The 19,618-nt window shown below is 44.9% G+C and overlaps 1 protein-coding gene and 1 long non-coding RNA gene across 7 annotated transcripts in view; one reads left to right on the forward strand and one right to left on the reverse strand.

The window, feature by feature from the left end:
* Positions 1 to 19,618, forward strand: part of BICRA (BRD4 interacting chromatin remodeling complex associated protein) — a 187,249-nt gene that overhangs the window by 63,156 nt on the left and 104,475 nt on the right. For 2 of the 6 annotated variants that reach the window (XM_068250586.1, XM_068250591.1), the window contains exon 1: positions 935 to 970. The exons of the other annotated variants lie outside the window; for them this stretch is intronic. In XM_068250586.1, coding sequence (XP_068106687.1) covers positions 946 to 970 — 25 coding nt within the window. In that variant the 5' untranslated portion in view covers positions 935 to 945. Of the gene's footprint in view, positions 1 to 934; positions 971 to 19,618 lie in introns of those variants that run through there. 6 annotated transcript variants of the gene reach the window in all.
* On the reverse strand, positions 14,174 to 19,256 carry LOC137528185 (uncharacterized). The gene is made up of 3 exons (XR_011023312.1): positions 19,196 to 19,256; positions 16,156 to 16,325; positions 14,174 to 14,290 (listed from the first exon to the last, which is right to left on the reverse strand). It is a non-coding gene; the product is annotated as an uncharacterized lncRNA (long non-coding RNA).

Below are 19,618 nucleotides of genomic sequence, written 5' to 3' on the forward strand. Positions count from 1 at the left end.
ATCTGCATGCGATTTCGTCAGCGGTGGAATCCAGGCGATTCCGCACCGCAATAGTGGAAACGAGCCCTGAAAGAAGCTTGATACTGTATTTTACTACATTGAAAAAGGGAAAAAAAATTAAAAAAGCACACACCAAAAATGCATGAACAAATGTAAACTTGTACAAAAACACACCCAAAATGTTGAACCGCACTGCCTAGTGTGCTCCTAGCCTCACACTATGGCCCATATGCAAATTAACATTTTCTCCTACATGATATTTTCAAACGTGTCAATAAAATGTCTTTGAAACCACCAGCAAGCAAGAAAATACTCAGAATAATTTTGACAGTACTTAATCATTTACTTTTTGGTACTTTTTTTCAGTTGCAAATTGCTGAAAAGTTATTTTAAAAAGATGAGAAATGATCTTGGAGAAAATTGAGGAGCAAAAATCAATTGCATATGGGCCTATGGCCGTTATTAAATACACTTTTTCTCCCAATGGTTTTTAGGTTTTAAATATCCTGTCTAAAATAACTCCACAGCAATCCAAAAATAGGTGAAAAAGTACTGTCAAAATTATTCAGAGTATTTTCTTGCTGGTGGCTTTTTAAGGCATTTTATTATGGTGTGTGAATATCACCTAGGAGAAAAGGGGTATTGCATAAGAGCCTATGTAAATTGCATCACAAGCCGTATCTTTAAACTAGCTCGGGGTACACCTGTGCAGACGCATGATTTTTGGCTGAGGTTCCATCTATTGTTTGTATGTACCTTAAAACAATTGCTTGCGAGTATTTGGCAAGGTGAACTGTGTAGAGTGTCCACTCACAATGGTGACGGCCTCCTCAGCAGTACAAGAAAATTTGAACTACTCTGTGAATTGCCATTATCACCGGGGCAAACTGTCAAAAACAATCAGGTAAAATAACTGTAGAGAGTTTATATAGTTCAAAAGTGCCCATGGACACGAGCCAATCATCAGCAGGTAGTATACTTGGAAGCTACATACTTGTGATGCAGGAAGGGTACCTGCCAGCGGGTATGCACGACGTTCATTCTGAAATCTATTGGAAAATGTGTTCCTAGTGTGTGGCACACATTAGATAGATTTCTCTCAGGTTGGACTTGACAGGCATCTGACAGAAATCTATTTGATGGTCGAATCTGCTGCAAATCTATAAGTGTATGGCCACCTTTACCTCTTAAGTGGCCCAAACACTGGTCGATTTCAGCCATCGATTGATCAGAAATCGATCGATTTGTGGCCGATTTTGATGGATTTGATCTATCTGACAGGATGGAAGATATAGGGCAATCTGCTTTTGGTAGCAGATCCATGGCCCATTGAGTTGCATTGGATCTAATGGTCGAGTAATGCATTTAGATCGATTTCCAATAGATTTCAGAATGAACGTCGTGCATATCCGCCGGCAGGTAATCTTCCTGCAAAATCTGGAAATCTGTTCCTAGTGTGTGGCACACATCAGCTATATTCCTGTCAGACTCGACTTGACAGGCATCTGACAGAAATCTATCTGATGGTCGAGTCTGCTGCAAATCTAGAAGTGTATGGCCACCTTTAGGGCCCTTTTCCACTAGAGCGATTGCTAAATCGCAAATCGCTAGTGATTTTAAAATCGCTAGGGTTTTTACTTTATCATAGAAATCACGAGAAGTATTTTCCACTACAGTGATTCGATTTGGAAATCGCAATCGCTTTTCTGGAGCGATTTTTACGATAATGCAATGCAAATGAAAATTGCAATCGCATAACAGAATTAATGAAAAATCGCAATTGCTGGCGTTTGTGATTTGCGATTGCTAGTGGAAAAGGGCCCTTAAGCCCTGTATACATGGTAGTTTAAAGTCAGTTGAGGCGGCTGATAACGACTGCCCCAGCTAATAATCCGCTGTGTTTACAGCAGACCCCGACCACCTGACAGATCAACTTGCTCAAGCATTGACCAGTACCTTTCTACTCGCCCCGCCCATCGTGTGATGTCACGTCTGCGCCGCTCAGTCAACCCTCCTCTTCCCTGAGTGCGGGCCATTAACATCTAAATCTACCCTCCCCATACTGTACCTGTAATCCGTAACCCCTATTGTTGTCCTCTTCATTCCTAGTGCTGAATTTAAGCCCAAGGGACTGAAAAGTCCTGTTATAATATCATTGCACAGCCCCAGTACCCGAGCCTAGGACCTTTTTTCATTGATGAACCTTATTGGATGCAGGCACTCATGCCAGGCACACTCCATGGAAATCTCCTGGCTGCCAAGCAGCTGCACTGGAATGACCTGCTTTCATCATGCTGCCCTACTATTTGTTGCATGCTGCTTGTTTTGCATTCCTCGCTGCATCACAGTATTGGTATTTGCCCTTCGTAGCCAGAGGCTATGGGAGATGGACACTTTTTTTCTCCAGTCATCCTCCAGGACAGCTTCAGCTGAGAGATGAATAGCTCTTTTTCCTTTAGGAAGCACAAGCCAACAACTTTAATATCCCATCCACCTCCTTGGTTTGTTTCCTGGTTGTGGGAGGCAGGATGATGTATGTGGCTGTGTCCTGTTTGTATTTCTATCCTGAGATGACCTGTCAATGGACAGGAGGCAAAACAGGTACAGGCCTTGGTAGGGCAGTGGCCTTTCCTAGCTCTTTTTCCCATTCTCTCTCTCTCTGGTAAGGAGATGAGCATGCTGCCAGTCTGCTTCTTTTCTTTTGTTAGGGCTCGTTCACACCAAGGGCATTTTTTTTTTTTTAAGTATAGGCAATTTTCAAAATCTCCCTAAAAACGCTTGTGCAATGACTCCCTATGAGAGAGTTCACATCTGAGCGGTTAGTTTCCGATCCGCTCAGCAAAGCGCTGCCTGCACCATTTTTGAGGAGATTTTGCCTCAATGTAAGGTATAGGAAAAATGCAAACGCTCACAAAATCGCTTTAGTGCAGCAATTGCATTCATGTTTTAAAGAATAAATACATTGTATTTATTATTTTCCCCGTCAGAGTTCACTTCCTGACTTGCGTCAGGGAGTGATTTTAAAAACCGCTCTGGAAAAGCTTTCAGGCGCTTTTAACGAAAAGGCGGCGCGCAGTGGAGTGCTGGGAGGCGCAAAAAAGCCCACAAACGCAAAACTTTTGCATTTTCGTTTTTAGATGTGAACGAGGCTTTAAGATGTGGAGCCATGCCATAGGGGGAACCAAATATTGTATCTGGAGAGGCTGTATTGCTAGGGGCCTGATGACCTTTTATCAGTGGCAGACTGGATTCCTCTTTGTAGACCTCCAATCACATGCCGTGGCCACTTCATGATATCATGCTTAAAGGCAACCTAAACTGAGAAGGATATGGATTTTTCCTTTTAAAATAATACCGGTTGCCTGACTCTCTTGCTGATCCTGTGTCTCTAATACGTTTAGCCACAGCCCCTGAACAAGCATGCAGATCAGGTGCTCTGACTGAAGTCAGACTGGATTAGCTGCATGCTTGTTTCAGGGTGTGATTCAGCCACTATTGCAGTCACAGAGATCAGCTGGACTGCCAGACAACTGGTATTGTTTACAGGAAACATCCATATCACTCTCAGTTAAGGTTCCCTTTAAGAAGGGCCAATGAGATCCTAATAATTCTGCCTTACAAGTAAAGTCAATGTCCATTTGATAAAGCTTGAAGTTTTAGGCCAGTTCATATCAGCAGGCAGTGCATTGTAATGGCCCAGTTCCAAACTGTATACAATTTGTATTTCTCTCTCTATACACGCCTGTATGCTTGTCATTGACCATCTCCAGTCATGATTCAGCATCCAGCTGGGCCTGACTTCTGGGCACCTTTTTTTTTTTTTTCTTTTTTTTTTTTCTGTTTTGAATTTTTTTTTATTTAAAAGTTTTTTGACACCAAAATTTATTTTGCTCACTGCTTCGCTTTTTTTTTTTTCTTAATATGGGCAGCACGGTGGTGTAGTGGTTAGCACTCTCGCCTTGCAGCGCTGGGTCCCCAGTTCCTATCCTGACCAGGGCAATATGTGCAAGGAGTTTGTATGTTCTCCCTGTGTCTGTGTGGGTTTTCTCCCTGCACTCCGGTTTCCTCCCACATCCCAAAACATACAGAGTTAATTGGCTTCCCTCTAAATTGGCCCTAGACTACAACACATACACTACACAATATAGACATATGACTATGGTAGGGATTAGATTGTGAGCCACTCTGAGGGACAGTTCAATGACAACACGATATATACTCTGTACAGCGCTGCAAATTTTGTAACACCTGTGTTTTGGTATTGACATGGACTCTTGATTATAATTGGAGCCAGTGATAGCTTGCTCAGACAGTGTGTGACACTAAGGGCCCCTTTAACACTTAATCAGTTGCTCTCAGTACAGCTGAAAGAGAACTGATTTTCAATGTAATGCCCATGTTTTCCTATCGCTTAGTTCCCACTGAACGCTTTTTAACTGAAATCTTTTTCTCAATGCACTGCTATGGAGAAAAAGAAATGTATGCTAACACATACCTATGCATTTAAGTGTAAAAGGTCCCTAAGCAGTGGGGAGCCTAATGGTTTGTCAACTGTAATGTCCATGATTGACCCTTTCGCCTTAATGCTGGCTGACCCTACTGCACAGTTTCGATCAGCCATGTGTAATGTACTGCACATGGCAAGGACAGAGGGAGGAGAGGCAAGAGGCTTCCCACAGTGCCACCCAGCAGTATCCAGCTCAAATAATGGCTTGTTGCCTCTTTGAAGCCTTGTACACGCGTACAAGAACTGTCGCCCGGCAAGAGTTTGGGATTAACCGTTGGGTGACAGTTGGGGGCTGGAAGCAGTACAGATGCATCACTAGCCTGCAGGCTAGCGACACATCTGTTGCTTTAGAAGGATGGGCGGTGGGACAACACATCATGATGCAACTTTGAGCAGTAGGGGTGAATGGGGAGAACAATACGATTGGGGGCTGCTGTATCTTTTGGTATACACGCTAGATTCTCAGCTGATACAGGCTTTTTATTGGCTGTTGTGGCCGAGTTAAATCTGGTATATGTACAGCGCTTTAGATTGTGTGCACAGACAGCAGAAATTATTACAATTATCATTTTGTCCATCAGAAATGTGATGTCAGTACATGATTTTACATGCGCACATGGGGATTGCCTAGTATTCTGCAGAAAGAACAAATACCTGTCAGAGCCAGTGATGCATGCTGAGTGCTGGGAGAATTTATTTCTTTATTTACTTCTTTGGACTTGCTTTAAAGCTGTACTAGAGTAATGCAAGCGCTTGTAAGTATACATGAAGTGGAATGTGCACACATGCATAATATAGTCGTAAACAGAAGTGCTGTTAGATATTTTGCCTTTCTGCAGCTGGCAGAAATTTAGAATTTGCGGTAGATCAGGTAATTGGTCAATTTAAGAATTTCTTTACCGTAAGGCGGGATTGTTGGCCACAACATCAAATTCCTTTACCTACTGCTTTGTGTGTATTATGCAGCCTGAAACCTGACTCTGCACGGCAAGCATTTCAATATAACTATGTTTGTACTATAACAAATCTCAGCCAGCCTGGCTCTATTTGGTACATTGCCAACGAGAGGGAAGCTTGTCATCTCTCCTCCCACATTCCTGCTCCTCACTGATTGGCTGAGGGCAGTTCAGCGTGAAGCTGCTGAAATACGATCTATGCTGTACTCACATGCATTTACAAAGCAAGCTAGATATGACAGTGCAGTTTCTAGGAGAGAAAAAAATTAGTGAGGGCCCATTCACACTATATACCGGATAAAAAATTAGTGAGGGCCCATTCACACTATATACCAAAAAGGGGGTCAAAAGTTGGGGGGTCGGCTTGTATGCGAGTGTTTTCCTGGGGGTTGGTGGTCCGCGCCCCCCCTCTTCGTGGCTGCCACTGCTATAACCTGTTTAGGCAGCTGCCGCTTCCTAATCCGGGTTCCCCTCTCATACGCAACGTATGAAGTGATCACAGCAGCGCGCCCGGCGCTGCTGCTGTGACGATGCAGGGGGCAGGAAAGAGCGGTTCCCCTGGTAACAGCAATACAGGGAGCTGCGCTCTTTCCTGCCCCCTGCATCGTCACAGCAGCAGCGTCAGGCGCGCTGCTGTGATACACTTAATACGCAACGCATGAGAGCGGGGAACCCGGATTAGGAAGCCGCTGCCTAAACAGGTAATAGCAGCGGGGGAGCGGGCAGCTATACTGGCTATACTGGGAACAATACTAGCTATACTGGGTCACTACCTACCAATACTGGGCACTTTACTAGCTATACTGGGCACTATACTGGCCACTACCTACCTATACTGGGCCTTATACTAGCTATACTGGGAACTATACTAGCTATACTGGGACACTACCTACCAATACTGGGCACTTTACTAGCTATACTGGGCACTATACTGGCCACTGCCTATACTGGGCACTATACTAGCTATACTGGGAACTATACTAGCTATACTGGGGCACTACCTACCAATACTGGGCACTTTACTAGCCATACTGGACACTACCTACCAGGGCTGTGGAGTCGGTCCAAAAATCCACCGACTCCGACTCCTCAGTTTAGGATTCCACCGACCACGACTCCGACTCCTCTAATTTGCATATTACAATTTTGTTGATTAAAAGTATGTAACATGAAATTCGTCTCTTAACTGCCAACGCTTAGGAATTTTACAAGACAACTGAAGTGAGAAGGATATGTAGACTACTATATTTATTCCCTTTAGACTAAAACTAGTCCTTGGTAAGAGTACTTGTAAAAGGTACAAACCGGAACAAAGAACATCTATCAGGCCCTAGGCAATGTAAGTGTGGGTACATGTAAGAATGATGTGCAGGTACTCTGCAGGGGAATGAGGAGATTCTGGGTGACAGACAACACCTCTGTGTTCAATGTGCACATCATTCTCAGTGGATTCCCTGCAGCTCTGTGGGGAGTGCATATGCAGAGTATAGTACTACTGTGTAACAAAGTAAACCTGAGACAGATGAAATTAAAGTTTTATACATACCTGGGGCTTCCTCCAGCCGCCTTCAGGATAATCAGTCCCTCGTTGTCCTCCTCCACCACCTGGATCTTCTGCTATGAGTCCAGGTACTTGAGCCAGTCGGGCGTAGTGCGCATGCACACACTCCGCCGCCAGGAGCATACTACACCTGTGCAGCACTATTGCGCAGGTGCAGAATGTTCCTGGCTGTGGGAGCGGCATGCGGCCGGACAGCGCTGACTGGCTGAATTACCAGGACTCATAGCAGAAGATCCGGGTGGTGGAGGACAGCGAGGGACTGATTAGCCTGAAGGGGGCTGGAGGAAGCCCCAGGTATTTATAAAACTTTACTTTTCATCCGTCTCAGGTACCCTTTAATTTGTAGTCACCAAACCAAATTTTAACAACATATTAAATTATTTGATTTCATCAGCAAAGGGAGTGCATACATTTGAATAAATCAGCATCAGTGCAGAATTATTTCCATCTCATTGACAATCTGTATTAGTGACACAGCTACACATCAGGCTTTATTCTTACAGCATAGATGTTATTTTGTATATATAAGAGATTCCTGTGTACACATCATATATACAGTCACAATCAGATATGGATATCTGACCTTAAAAATACAGGGACTGCTTTATTGAAGCAGCACAAGTAACTAATTTTGATTGGTTTATTTCATTTTTGTGGACTAAGCACAGCTTTTACTGTATATATACATTATTTTTAATGACTATTATCTGAGAAATAGAACATTTTATCATATTTTCTATTTTAATTACAGTTACAAATTAATTAGGAGTCGGAGTCGGTGCATTTTTTCCCGACTCCGACTCCAGGCACCCAAAATTGCCCGACTCCACGACTCCGACTCCACAGCCCTGCTACCTACCTATACTGGGCACTATACTGGCTATACGGGGCACTATACTGGCTATACGGGGCACTATACTGGCTATACTGGGGCACTACCTACCAATACTGGGCACTTCACTAGCTATACTGGGACACACTGGGGGGATCACACGGCCTGCACCAATCCAGCATTTCCAAACCCCGGCTTATATGGGGGTCAATCATTTTTCCCTGGTTTTTCAGGTAAAAGTTGGGGGGTCGGCTTATATGCGGGTCGGCTTATATGCGAGTATATACGGTAAGCTATTTTCTGAGCATTTTGTGATTGATTAGCATTTTTTAAAATCGCTCCCATTCACTTTCATTAAGAAAAATCAATTTTTACCACGATTTTAATGAAAGTGAATGGAAGCAATTTTAAAAAGCGCTAATCAATTGTAGAACGCTCAGAAAAGTGATTCTAGTCTGAATGGGCCCTAATTGAGGAACTGACACATCAGGATTAGCTTCAGTCAGAAGTAGTAAAAATCATAAAGACCACCTTGACAGAGTTTCATAAGTGACTGCAGCCTGAAATTCACTAAAGATCAGCCTTGCTGGATCTTTAGCGATCCCAAACGCCTCACCAGGAAACCCTTGCAAACACGGAGAGCATACAAACTCCATGTCAATAGTGTCCTGGCCCAGATTTTGATCCATGCACTCAAGCATTGCGAGGAGATAGTTCCATTATCTACAATACTGTGTCGCTTTGCAAATAATTAACTGCAAGCATCAAATAATCTCTCAATACAACTGTCTTTGTAGGCATTGCTTCAGCTTATATTGGTGAGAGAGAAAGAAAAATTGAAAAAGATTGGTTCACTTTCATCTTTGTGAGCAAATGCATGCTTGTTGAAGGTCGATCCACCCTTGACTTCTATCTTATATAGGAGAGAACAGAGGCGCCAAAAGGGTAAAAAGGGTTTTAAATGAGCTTAAAAGCCAAAAATTTGGTAATTAGAGGAGGCAGTGGTGGACTTACCTCCTCCAAGCAGACACAACACGACTGTACATTCAGTCTATTTATTAACGAACTCCAGATAAAACAAAGCAACGCGTTTCACGGGTCAGTGCCCGCTTCCTCAGGCAATAGAAAAAGGAGTTACAGCATCTAGCAAAACAAACAACACTCGGCACTCGGCACGATTCCTGCTCATCCCCGCGGGCATGCCTTATCAGCCGTTCGATTCCCCGCTATTGTCCGTCCGTGGGGATCGAGCGGGGAATCTATCCGGCGGGTCATCGAACCTGTTGGATATTATCAATCGAGCCATCAGCGGCTCGATTGATAAGGAAACAAACTAACCGTTTATGCCCAGCATTAGGCTGCTTACAGATGGTTACTACATCTAACACCATCCTAGCCATTAACACTCCTGGCGGTTTGTGAAAATCCGCCAGGGGGCAGCAAATACGTTTTTTTTTTTTTTAAAAAGACGAGGTCTCGCTACATGATAGCCGCTGCTCAGCGGCATCCCCGCAGGCGATCGGAGATCAAGAGATCCCGTTCAAAGAATGACGTCACCGGGATCGTCGGGATGACGTCACCGACGTCGTGACGTCAAAGGGGACTCCGATCCACCCCACGGCGCTGCCTGGCACTGATTGGCCAGGCAGCGCACTGGGGGGGGGGGGCGGCTGCGGCGACGCGTATAGCGGCGGATCGGCGGGTAGCGGCGGCGATCGGGCACTGCACGCAGCTAGCAAAGTGCTAGCTGGGTGCGGTAAAAAAAAAATTATGCAAATCGGCCCAGCGGGGCCTGAGCAGTGCCTCCCGGCGGCATAGCCCGTGCTCAGCACGGGCTTACCGCCAGGGAGGTCAAAGCAATAAAGGTGCAATTTGTTGTAGTGAGTAGCATCTTTCAACTTACAGCACTGGAGTCCCAGGACACTGTGAGCAGCACGGTGGTGTAGGTGGGTAGCACAGTGCTGTAGAGGTTAGCACTCGCACCTCCGGTTCGAATCCCAGCCAGAGTTTGTCTGCTCTCCCAGTGTCTGTGTGTATTTCCTCCGGGTACTCCGGTTTCCTCCCACATCCCCAAAACTAGACTAAGATACATACACTACACGATACATATGTTCACATATGACAATGGTAGGGATCAAATTGTGAGCCCTTCTGAGGGGCTCATCCATTACCGCCGGAGGCTGCCGCTCAGGCCCTGCTGGGCCGATTTTTATCAAATAAAAAGGTGCACACGCAGCTGACACTTTGCCAGCCGCGTGTGCTACCTGATCGCCAGAGGGTGCCGCCCGAGCCCAGCGCAGCCGGACCAAACAGTTCCGGCCAGCGCTAAGGGCTGGATCCGAGGCGGATGACGTCACTCCGCTCGTCGCGCCATGACGACGAGGAAAGCGAAACAAGAAAGGCCTCTCATCGCGGCCTTTCTTGTAACTTCTGATCGCCGGAGGCGATCAGAAGTACGCAACAGGAGTGCCCTCTAGTGGACTTTCATGCAGCCAACTTTTAGTTGGCTGCATGCGATAATTTTTTTCTTAGTAAAAAAAAAAAGCGTCCGGTCGCCAGCCTGGCGATCTTAATAGAATTATAGTAGATAATAGGATAACAGAGGCGCCAATAGGATAAAAAACACTAAAAGAACTTAAAGGATACCCGAACTGACATGTGACATGATGAGATAGACATGTGTATGTACAGTGCCTAGCACACAAATAACTATGCTGTGTTCCTTTTTTTCTTTTTCTGTCTGAAAAAGTTAAATATCAGGTATGTAAGTGGCTGACTCAGTCCTGACTCAGACAGGAAGTGACTACAGTTTGACCCTCACTGATAAGAAATTCCAACTATAAAACACCATCCTAGCAGAAAATGGCTTCTGAGAGCAAGAAAGAGATAAAAAGGAGAATTTCTTATCAGTGAGGGTCACACTGCAGTCACTTCCTGTCTAAGTCAGGACTGACTTAGCCACTTACATACCTGATATTTAACTCTTTCAGACAGAGAAAGAAAAAAAGGAACACAGCACAGTTATTAGTGTGCTAGGCACTGTACATACACATGTCTATCTCATTATGTCACATTTCAGTTCGGTATCCTTTAAAAACCCATCTTGGTAATAGAGGAGGCAGTGGTGGACTCACCCCCTCCAAGCAGAACACACGACTGTGGATTTTCAGTCAAAACAATTTTATTGGATACTCCAAATAAAGTGCAACGCGTTTCACAGGATACAAACCCGCTTCATCAGGCAATAACAGATAGGAGTAAACAGCATCTGCCAGTATCAACACTGAGCGCCTCTGAAGGTAATATTCATTTGCAGATACATTATGTGTTTATTTTAAATTATTTTACTCAGTTCAGGTTCCCTTTAAGAACTTAAAGAGGAACTCCAGCCTAAACAAACATACTGTCATTAAGTTACATTAGTTATGTTAATTAAAATAGGTAATATAATCTCTTACCCACACTGTTTTAAAAGAACAGGCAAATGTTTGATTTCATGATGGCAGCCATCATTTTTGGTTGAAAGGAGGTGACAGGGAGCATGAGACACAGTTCCAACTATCCTGTGTCCTGAGCACCTCTCCCAGTTGCTAGGCAACGTGAATAACATGGGAAATCCCATCATGCTCTGCACAGCATCAGGAAAAAAAAGCCCGGGCTTTTTTTCTTTGATGGGTGGAGCTTAGGTAAAAATGCAGCTAAAAATGATGCTTTGGTAAGAAAAACAAAGTTCTGATGCTGTGAAACTGTTAAAGAAACACCAAGCCTTTTCAGTTCTGCTGAGTAGATTTTTAGTCCGGAGGTTCACTTTAAGGACCACTGTCTCCTCTCCTTTCTAGAACCATTCCAACATATCCCTCTTCTACAGAGTACAGTAATACTCAATACTGAAAAATCCGGGAGGACCACAGTTCAAGAAGGACTGAGATGAGTGATATGGGGCTGCCATATTTATTTTATTTTAAACAATACCAGTTGCCTGGCGGCCCTGTTGATCTTTCATGCTCGGAGGTTGAGCAGGACAGCCAAGCAGTGTGCATTGTTGAAAAGGAAACCAATATGGAAGCCTCCATCCCTCTCAGGTCCGTTGTCTTTTCAAGATTTCTAACTTGTGAGTGAATTCTGTGCATATCAGTGCTTGCCCAGAGTAGGAGGAGCCACATCAGGGGGTTCTGTTCGCTTAAAGTGGGGAAAAAAATAGTTAAACACTGCGCACCACAGCCACTGCCTGGTGCGATTCTGCATCTGATGCCACATTGTACGGATGGTATTTTCCCTGGATGTTCACAGATATGCTTCAGTGTGACCTGTCAGCAGGTATGAAGCAGGGTCATGTAGGGATCAGGTGTCTAATGCTCTTCTCAGGTGGTTGTGTGTCTACTAAAATGTCAAATACAGCTTGTCGTACATTGCATACCCACTTTCTATTATTGCCGCCTGAAGTGTTTGTTTGGGATCATTTTGGGCATTGTTTGTAAACGAGCTTCGTAGAGACACAACTCTCAGCTCTCAACTGAACATCGTGTTTTACCCTGTGGAAAGGGGATTATGTGTAAGCGGCACTCTGCTGCAAGAACACAATCTATCAGGCTCTCAGTAATTATTGTTTCTGTTGTTTAAAAAAACCTAACCTGATCCCCTTGGGCATCAAAGCTGGGCCAGGCCGCACACATGCAAATCAATGTGTGGCTGACAATGCGCTGTGTTGCTGTGTGGAGGGACAACGAGTGTTGCGTGCGTGACGTCACGGACTGCAGAGCGGAGTGAACAGCAGGATTGGCAGGGAATCTGTGTTGCTGGGGTCGAGTAGATCCGCCCAGCCGATCGTTTGCAAGTCGTCGGCTGCCCTACACACTCCTGATTGGCTGACGTGGTCATTATCGGCCGCCTCAATACCGCCCTTTCACACTGGGGCGGGGCGGTATTTTTACCGCACCCCACTGCAGGTCAATGAGTCTGCGTGATGCAACAGAAGTGACGTTTTTGCCGCATTCCCTGACGCTAGGACAAAACTGTTACCGCACATATCTGCATCGCCCTGCGTCAGACTGGAAGTCGTGTTACTCTATGGCGATGCGGGTATTTTAAAAATGTTGGCGTAGCGACCTTGAGGCGCGCATGGCTGGAAGTGTATTTTAATAATACGCTTGTGTGCACTTCCGCATACCCGAAGCAGGAGGTGACAGCAAGCGCATGTCACATCCTGCTTGGCTTGTGGCCAGACGGAGAACAGAGCATAACGTGGTGTTCCGATTGCCTGTTTCTGGCAGTGCGGCGGGCGCGACGCACCTCATCGCTGCCGCCAATTTGCAGTGTGAAACCGGCCTGAGGAAGCAACTCTGAGTCCACTTCAGTTGAACTGGTTTCTACTTGAAAATGCAGATACTTAAACCCTGGGGTATCAGTAATTGTATCTATTGTATCAATCATAAAGGTCGCAGAGGAAGTAGTAGTAGTAGTAGTAGAGTAGATGTCACTCTTGGAACCTTATGGTGCTGACTATGTAGGGAAGAACTTGGCTCTCATTATTGCTTCTGGTATTCAGAGCTCTGAGCAAAAACAATAATTAAACCAGCTCATGCATATAGGCCACAAACCTCCTTTAATCTTTTAATTGTAGCGGTGCTTTTATTATCATAATTGCTTCCCTCAGAGTTCAGCACATGTGCTCAGTAGGCGGGCCTAGTGAAAGCTTGACCAATCAAAGACTGCTTCCCCGTCACATACTGTATTCTTATCACTGCAACACATTGGTGTAAGGAGACATATCTAGACATGAGGGATGGACAGTGAGATGCAATACAGTTTAATTCAGGTTTATGGAAATTCATACAGCTTGAAAATGGATCAATTGAATTCTACCTTGAGCTACGGACACAAGCTAGATTAAACTCAGCCCGGGCGGCCGATGAAGTCCACCTTGGGCGAGAATCTCGCATGCATCTACTTTTGGGTACAGCGTTCCGTCCAAGTCGCCAAAATATGCTATCTAACGTGTGAATATGGGAACGTGTTTTAAAATAGATCCTTGCAGTTCTGCTCCAAAGGGCAACAACACCTGAATATTAACATCTTGGGGGCTTATTAATACAGTGGCAATATTACAGCCTCTTCATCTTGCTGGGCATTAGAAGCTTTAGTCTATTTAAAAAATGGAATATTTCATTTCTAGTTAATGCAGGAATATTCACCTTCACATTGTAGGTGCATTTAATAATGACAGTTTAGGGATTTCCTGTTCTTTTTATTAGTCAGTCTGCATCATATAATTTATTTTTACAGATGTGCTGAAAGACACTATCTTTATAAGAGTCGGCTATTCTTGGGGAAGATGAGGTGAGGTGATGTCAGCCAAGAGCTCTTTGCACATGTAGCCTCCTCTTCAACAAGGGCAGTGGTGTGAATTGGGAAAGGGGTCCTCTGGTCCCATGTACCTGTTCACAACAGATACCAAAAAAAGAACCAAAACATTTTTCGATTGTGTCCAAAATGCCCCCAAAATCTCCCCTAAGCTTTCCCAGCCTCCCCTCTGTCTTAATGTCCCCTGTCCTTCCTTCCCCATACATACAGGTACGCCGCCAGTGAGGTGGGCGCAGGGTGAGGCAAATGACGGCTCGCCCTGCTGCCGCTGAAATTCCCGGCGGCGTTAAATATTATTCCTCATTTCGAGTTGGAGGGAGAAGTATTTAGGGGACCAGCAATCGCCGGAATCCCGAATTAGCCTTACCCGCTAGTTATGCTTACACTATAGCACTACTGCAATAATGGCACCCATGTGCTTTGTCTTCTCCCCCTGCGAGAAGGGCGCTTGCTCAGACCACTTGCGCCCCTCTCTTTGTGCATAGTCCCTGACAGTGCTGAAGCCTCGGCTTGGAGCATTCTGGGCATGCACCGGGGTGGGGGGCTCTGGGTGGAGTACAAAGACTGAGAGGAGATTGGCTAAGCCAAGGGGCCCCCATTTTTTTCAGGTTCTCTTTCATTTTCCTTGTATACTGTTGTAAGTAGCACAGTATTTTTCTAGTACAGAGCTCAGAGCAGCATATCGACATCCTGTGTTTTTCGTCGTGTGTGTATTAGCTTTTATATGCGACGTCAGACAAGCCAATCTGAAGCTGTGGCATCAGCTCAGTGTTGTGTATGTACTTGTCACACACCCCTGTCACAAGCCCTGTACATATGTAACATTCCTGGTGTCTGCTCCTTTCCCTCTCATACATTGCTGAGCTACTGGCTGTATGAAGGATTTACAACCCCACTTCCAAAAAAACCGCTGTGAAAAATAGAAGCATAAAACCAGAATGTGATAATTGACAAATCATGTAAACCCTACATTTAATTGAGAATCGTTCAAAGACGACGTAGCAAATATTGAAATCGAGACGTCTTAAAATATGTTCTCATTTGAATTTGATGCTAGAAACACAATTCAGAAATGTCAAAACAGGGCAGGTTTACTATTGTGTTGCATCAGCTATTCGTTCACAAACGCTTTCAAGGGGTTGATAAAATAATTGCTGTAGTTTTGAAAGTAAAAAGTTTCTCACCAGTTTGGGGTCTCCTTTGTCATATTTATATCTTCAGTATGTAGCAGATGTTTTCAGTGGGTGACATGTGGCTTGCAGGAAGGCCACTTTGGCACCCAGACCCTTTTCCTGTTGAGCCATGCTGCTGTAATGCTTTCAGATTTTGATTTGGTGTTACCTTGCTGGGTCCACCTGTGACTGTTGATAGACAGGGGGCTGCGCTATGGCAGCTGGGGTGAACAGAAAAATCCACCATTGTGACAGCTTGGTGTACAGGGGAAGTCTGCCAAGTTCAGCACCCAGCAAAAAGGTCTCGGGAGAGCTGTGAGCAGGCAGAGCGATTGCTCATGGTTTCCATTATTTTGTGAAATTAGAACACCCTACATTAAATATAGGGTTTAAATGATATGAAAATGGTTGCATTCAGTTTTTTTAATTACGTTTTACACAGGTGACATTCCTGTGTGTTGTGTGTATCAGCAATTACAGAATAATCGGCTTAGCGCTAAAGGCCCATACACATGCCTGACTAGAGCTGGCTCATAACGACTGCCTCAGCCAATAGACAGGCGTGCGTATAGAGGCTCACCACCGGCGACATGCAAGCCATTTGGTCAGCGGATCGTTTCACACCTTGATCTGCAGTGTAATGCAGTGGCAGCTCTCCTGAAAAGTAAAAGAAAGCTTAACCACTTTTATCTGGATGAGCAAACAGTCCTGATAACAAGCTTAAAGTGCACCTGAACTGGCCAGGGGATAAAAAGTTAGATACTTACCTAGGTTAAGGAAAACCTCAGGATAATTCAGAGGCTTCTCATGTCCACCTTGATCCCACTGTTGCTGCCCTTATGCTGGGAATACACGACTCGATTCTGAGCCATTTAGATTGCTCGATAGATCATTTCCGACATGTCCGATCTCCCGCCCGATCATTCCGCGCTCGATTCTGCATGGAGGACAATGGGAAAAGATAAGAAAAACGAGAGGAAGATAAGAAAATTGCCTGCAGAATCGAGCAGCAAAATCGAACCGTATATATGCCCAGCACAGGACTCTGACGAGCTTGTTGGATATGTTCTTGTGACCACGCTCCCCGGGATGTGCGTGGCTGTTCTGCGCAGTAAGCCTGGCCATAGCTGCTCGTCCCATGAGGATGGTGTAATGGTTAAGGGCTCTACCTCTGGCACAGGAGACCAGGGTTCGACTCTCGGCTCTGCCTGTTCAGTAAGCCAGCACCTATTCAGTAGGAGACCTTAGGCAAGTCTCCCTAACACTGCTACTGCCTATAGAGCGCGTCCTAGTGGCTGCAGCTCTGGTGCTTTGAGTCTGCCAGGAGAAAAGCGCGATATAAATGTTATTTGTCTTGTCTATTTGTCTTGTCAGTATGGCCACACTCATTCGCTAAGGGGTTTGCAGCTGAATGCAAACTCAGTGGGTCCCAACCTGAGGCGGTGCTGTGCAAACTTCAGAGGGCATTGTACTCCTACCTGTCATTACATTTTTTTGTCGTCCAGTTACCCCTCTTCCCCCCCCCCGCCTAGACCCCCATAGGAACAGATGTGTTGCTAGCCTATGTAGATTCTGTCCTGAACTATCGCCCTTGGGATTGAGTCCTGATCCCTGCTGGGGATATTCCTCATACATGTGGTTTAACTCGGCGAGTGTTGAAGGAAGACGTATTTGACCGACAAAACAGAGGTGTTGGTGGTAGGTGGTCCACACATGATGGATAAAGTTCAAAACGCTCACCACCTCAAACTAGCAATTGGGGGAGATACTGTACAGTATAAAGACTCTGTGCGAAACCTTGGGGTGATCCTGGATGGAAATCTAAAACTCAAACAGCAGATATCAGCTGTCGTCAAGTCTTCCTTCTTCCATCTAAGAAATATAGCGAAAATCAAACACCTTATCCCAGCTGAAGACCTACCTGCCCTGGTTCATGCATTTGTATCCTCCCGCCTAGACTACTGCAACACCCTGTTCATCGGATCTACAGAAAAGGTTCTGCGCCCCTTACAGCTAGTACAGAATGCTGCAGCCAGAATCCTAGCCAGTGCCCCCCGCAGCTCACACATCTCCCCAGTACTGCAAACTCTTCACTGGTTGCCAGTAAAATGGAGAATCAATTTTAAGATCTGCCTGCTGACATTCAAGGCTCTACACCACATGGGACCCAAATACATAGCGGATCTATTGGAACTTTATGCCCCTCCACGCACCCTCCGCTCTGCCAACAAGATGAAGCTGATTATTCCCAGGATACACTTAACATTTGGTGCTCGGGCCTTTTCCTACGCAGACCCTACTCTATGGAACTCACTTCCACAATCAGTACGAGAGGCTCCTTCTCTGGACAGCTTTAAAAAAAGGCTAAAAACTCACCTCTTTTCCCGAGCCTTTGAGACTGCATAATGCAGGGTCACAACGCTTTGAGTCCCCAGGGAGAAAAGCGCTTTATAAATATTATTGTTATTGTTATTGCAGACCAAAGGCAGAGGTGAGAGAAAAGTTTGTCACCAGTTATTAGTATATGTTGGATATCTAAAGGCATCCAAAGTTACTGGAGGCATGGGTAACAGGTCTATAAATTATGACATTTTGGAGGTGTGGTTCCCCCCCCCCTCCCCCCCCCCCGACGAGAAATTCGATTCACAGTTGAAGTGACTAGAGATGGGAAAAGGCAACGATCAAAATCTCACTGACTTTTGTGCCAGTTGTAGTGGAGTGATCCATTACTTAGTGGCCAGGTTTGAGCTTTATGAACTCTGTTAAGGTGATATAATAGTTACTGTACATTTTAATTATGTTTTGTGGTATGGTGATAATTGAATTACTTCCCCACTAAAGTCCCATTGTTGGGCCATCTTTATTTTGTGCACTTTTTTGCAGGTAAGCACTCATCTGTTTTTAAGTAGCGCTGTTCATTTCTTTGCCATCTTTATTTTGTATAACTTCTTCCCAAAATATTTCAGCCATCATTGCACTTTTGCATAACACCTCAGCTGTTATGTACAAAAAATGTGCTGCATAAGCTGCTCCTGTGCCTCCTGGCGTCTGGTCAGCTGACCCCCACTATGCCTGTGCATTGCTTTGGCAAAGTTACAGGTTGTAACAAGATTGGTGAATATCTTCTCTCTGTGCATTGCTGAACCTTATGTGCTGGAAGGGTGTATTAACACATTGAAAATAACCATCTCACTGTTCTCCACTGTCCTGAGGTTGGACAAGGAGGAGACACTTCGCAGGATCTACATAAGCTGTTTTCTACATTTTAAGCAACTTAGCAGATCTCTGAAGGAGAAGCCAATAATGCTAAACATAATGCTTATGCTAGATTCTCACCCCTACACATGGGCACACACATTCATGCAGTTCCCAAAGACGTTTTTGTGCGCCAGACAGTGAAGCATACCTAGGATTGGAAGCCAGCAAATTACTGCTTTCTGGCTTCCATGTGGAAGGGTAGTGCCAGCTCTGCTATTCTACATGCATCCACCAATATTTAAAGATGCAGCGGGCCACATCCACATGCAATACACATTTTGTGTGAAGGGCCGGTAAAAAAGCCTCAGGGGGCCGCATTTGACCTGCGGGCCTTAGTTTGAGGACCACTGATCTAGAATGTGTACACAGCTTTAGCCCTGCACAATGCAGCGGTTCTGTAGGTACAGATGGTGAGACCTTCTATTTACCCCATCAGTGTATATAGGCTGTTCTGAGGAAGGGGACCCTATGTGGCCCCAAAATATTTGTCAACGTAGGGTTCTTTGGCACATGAATAGAAGAATAAAAGATAAGAGCCGGTGTGCTTACCAATCCTTTTGATTGCCTCCTCCCCATCAGGTGACATCCATCTAGCGTGTGTATGGGCCCTAAAGAGAAACTCCAGTGAAAATAATGTAATAAAAAAAAGTGCTTCATTTTTACAATAATTATGTATAAATGGTTTAGTCAGTGGTTGCCCGTTGTAAAATCTGTCCTCTCCCTGATTTACATTCTGACATTTATCACATGGCGACATTTTTACTGCTGGCAGGTGATGTCAGTGGAAGGAGATGATGCTTGCTTTTTTGGCAGTTGGAAACAATTGTAAACAGCTGTTATTTCCAACACAGTGGGAGGGGTTTCACCACAATATCAGCCATACAGAGCCCCCTGATGATCCATTTGTGGAAAGGAAAAGATTTCTCATGGGAAAGGGGGTATCAGCTACTGATTGGGATGAAGTTCAATTCT

Source organism: Hyperolius riggenbachi, chromosome 8 (assembly GCF_040937935.1).
Source record: "Hyperolius riggenbachi isolate aHypRig1 chromosome 8, aHypRig1.pri, whole genome shotgun sequence".
NCBI classification, from domain to species: Eukaryota; Metazoa; Chordata; class Amphibia; order Anura; family Hyperoliidae; genus Hyperolius; species Hyperolius riggenbachi.